At 38.9% G+C, this 1,861-nt stretch overlaps 1 protein-coding gene across 6 annotated transcripts in view; it reads left to right on the top strand.

The window, feature by feature from the left end:
- LOC102680013 (serine proteinase stubble-like) overlaps positions 1-1,861 on the top strand; it is a 54,172-nt gene that overhangs the window by 44,132 nt on the left and 8,179 nt on the right. For 3 of the 6 annotated variants that reach the window (XM_031512679.1, XM_031512680.1, XM_031512678.1), the window contains exon 2: positions 718-807. The exons of 1 other annotated variant lie outside the window; for it this stretch is intronic. In XM_031512679.1, the coding sequence (XP_031368539.1) occupies positions 726-807 (82 nt within the window). In that variant the 5' untranslated portion in view covers positions 718-725. The remainder of the gene's footprint in view (positions 1-717; positions 808-1,861) is intronic. 2 more of the 6 variants (XM_031512682.1, XM_031512681.1) reach the window with 1 other exon arrangement.

Below are 1,861 nucleotides of genomic sequence, written 5' to 3'. Positions count from 1 at the left end.
TTTTTTTTTTTTTTTTGAAAAGAATCGCGCGTAGAAATATTACGCTTTGTAAAATTTTTCTCTTTTTTTTTCTGCGAAATCTAGATTGTTGTTGAGACGTTAAATCGATTTAAGTGGTTATTTATTGAAAAAATATATTGAAAATATAAGACGAATATAGGATTTTCTAAAATTTCTCTACTTTCTGAGAAAATTAAATTTTTTTTCAAGTTTCTGGAATTCCTAGCTAATTTCTGGATTGGATGTAAATATGAAAAGTAAAATTTTATTTCAAGTTTTGAATTAATATTTTCGAGATAATTGAATTAATTAAAATTCGTCGATCACATATTCTTCTCTTTATATATATCCAATTTTGATTTTCTCAAAAAATCACAAGAATTTGAAATAAAATCTCTACTTCAGACACAGAAAATATCTTCAATATTGAAAATTAATCCGTTTTTAGAACTATCCTTGACGTCTCTCTCTCGAGATCATCTGTCAAAACTGTTAATTTTTCGTATTTAAATAACGAGATATCCGGCGAAAAAATTAGATTTAAAAAGATTTCAATTTTTCACACGACGAACGATGAATTGAAAATCAATGGCCATTAATTTTTAATCTAATATCTTATTCCTTCAAATAAAACTTCATATCTCGGATTAAAAAAAAGTGGGAGGGGGGATGGAAGAGGTTCAAACACCTGTATCTAACTGATGTTTCCGATTTCAGGGATCAGGATGCGGTGGATCGGTTACGTGGCCACAATTCTCTGGTGGTCGGGCATCGCCAGGTCCCTGAGCACGCTGAATCGAGGTCACAGTCAGTAATACTCCTTTTGGTGGTTTTAAACCCAAGTATTTCAGTCACCGCCGCGTTCCTTTCCTCGTGTCTCCCCGACTTTCTTGGTTGGACCACTTCCTTCGCCCATGAAACTCTCTCGCGTGCTTTCGAACCAGAACTGGCCATTAATCGGATTCCCTTCGTTTTAATGCTATGCCTGACGTCCCGCGTATTTAGATCGACCCATCTCTCTCTTTCTCTCTTTCTCTCTCTCTCTCTCTCTGGCCTCTTCTCAATTTCCAAGTAAATAACAGTTTCCATCGTTTGTACAAACGGATACTTAACTCTTTCGCAAAAAAGTAGCCAGTTCTGGTTTGACCCTCCCGTCGTTAAACGTTTCCTCGTTCCTCTACCCCTTTCTCCACCCGTTCCCTCGTGTTTCTCTTTCCTCCCCGTGAAATGTGTAACGCCTAATTGGAAGAAGGAACTCGGTCAAGGTGCAGCTCGGTCGTGTGCTCGAGCAAGTGAAAAAAGAAAGCGAACAAAGGGTTCTTCGACTAATTTCTTTCCTTTCTTCTGCGGGCGAGAAAGAGAGAGGGGAAAAAGAGAGATGGAAAAGCTTCTCTTTCTCTCGTTAATTCCACGGATCGGAATGGAAGATTCTGAACTTTGAAAATTGTTGACCGATGTTCCGTATTTAAAGTGTCTACGCAAGCACGACAAATATTCGAACCTCCTCGATATTTCTCGTATTAATAGCGGATTAATATTTTTAATTTCGATAGATCTACCATACGTTTATCGATGTGATATAGAATCGTTGTGTACATAGAATCGTAACGAACGAACGGAACGTAATTACCCTGCCGAGTATCGTTGCTCGTTTGTGAACGAGGAGCCGGTTTAATATCCCCCCGTTTGATTACTAGCCGGGACAATGCGGGAAACCGTGCATCAGCGAAAGAGAACGATCCCTGTGTTAATCATCCGCGACACAGAAACCGATGTGCCGTTTAATATCCCGCCAAACACGACGGGACGTGTTTGACGTTTACCCTTTTTCGCGACTCTGTTGGAAACGAACTCTGTTGGA

Source organism: Apis dorsata, unplaced genomic scaffold (assembly GCF_000469605.1).
Source record: "Apis dorsata unplaced genomic scaffold, Apis dorsata 1.3 scaffold_499, whole genome shotgun sequence".
Lineage (NCBI taxonomy): Eukaryota > Metazoa > Arthropoda > Insecta > Hymenoptera > Apidae > Apis > Apis dorsata.
This window is presented reverse-complemented; position numbering and strand designations above follow the sequence as displayed.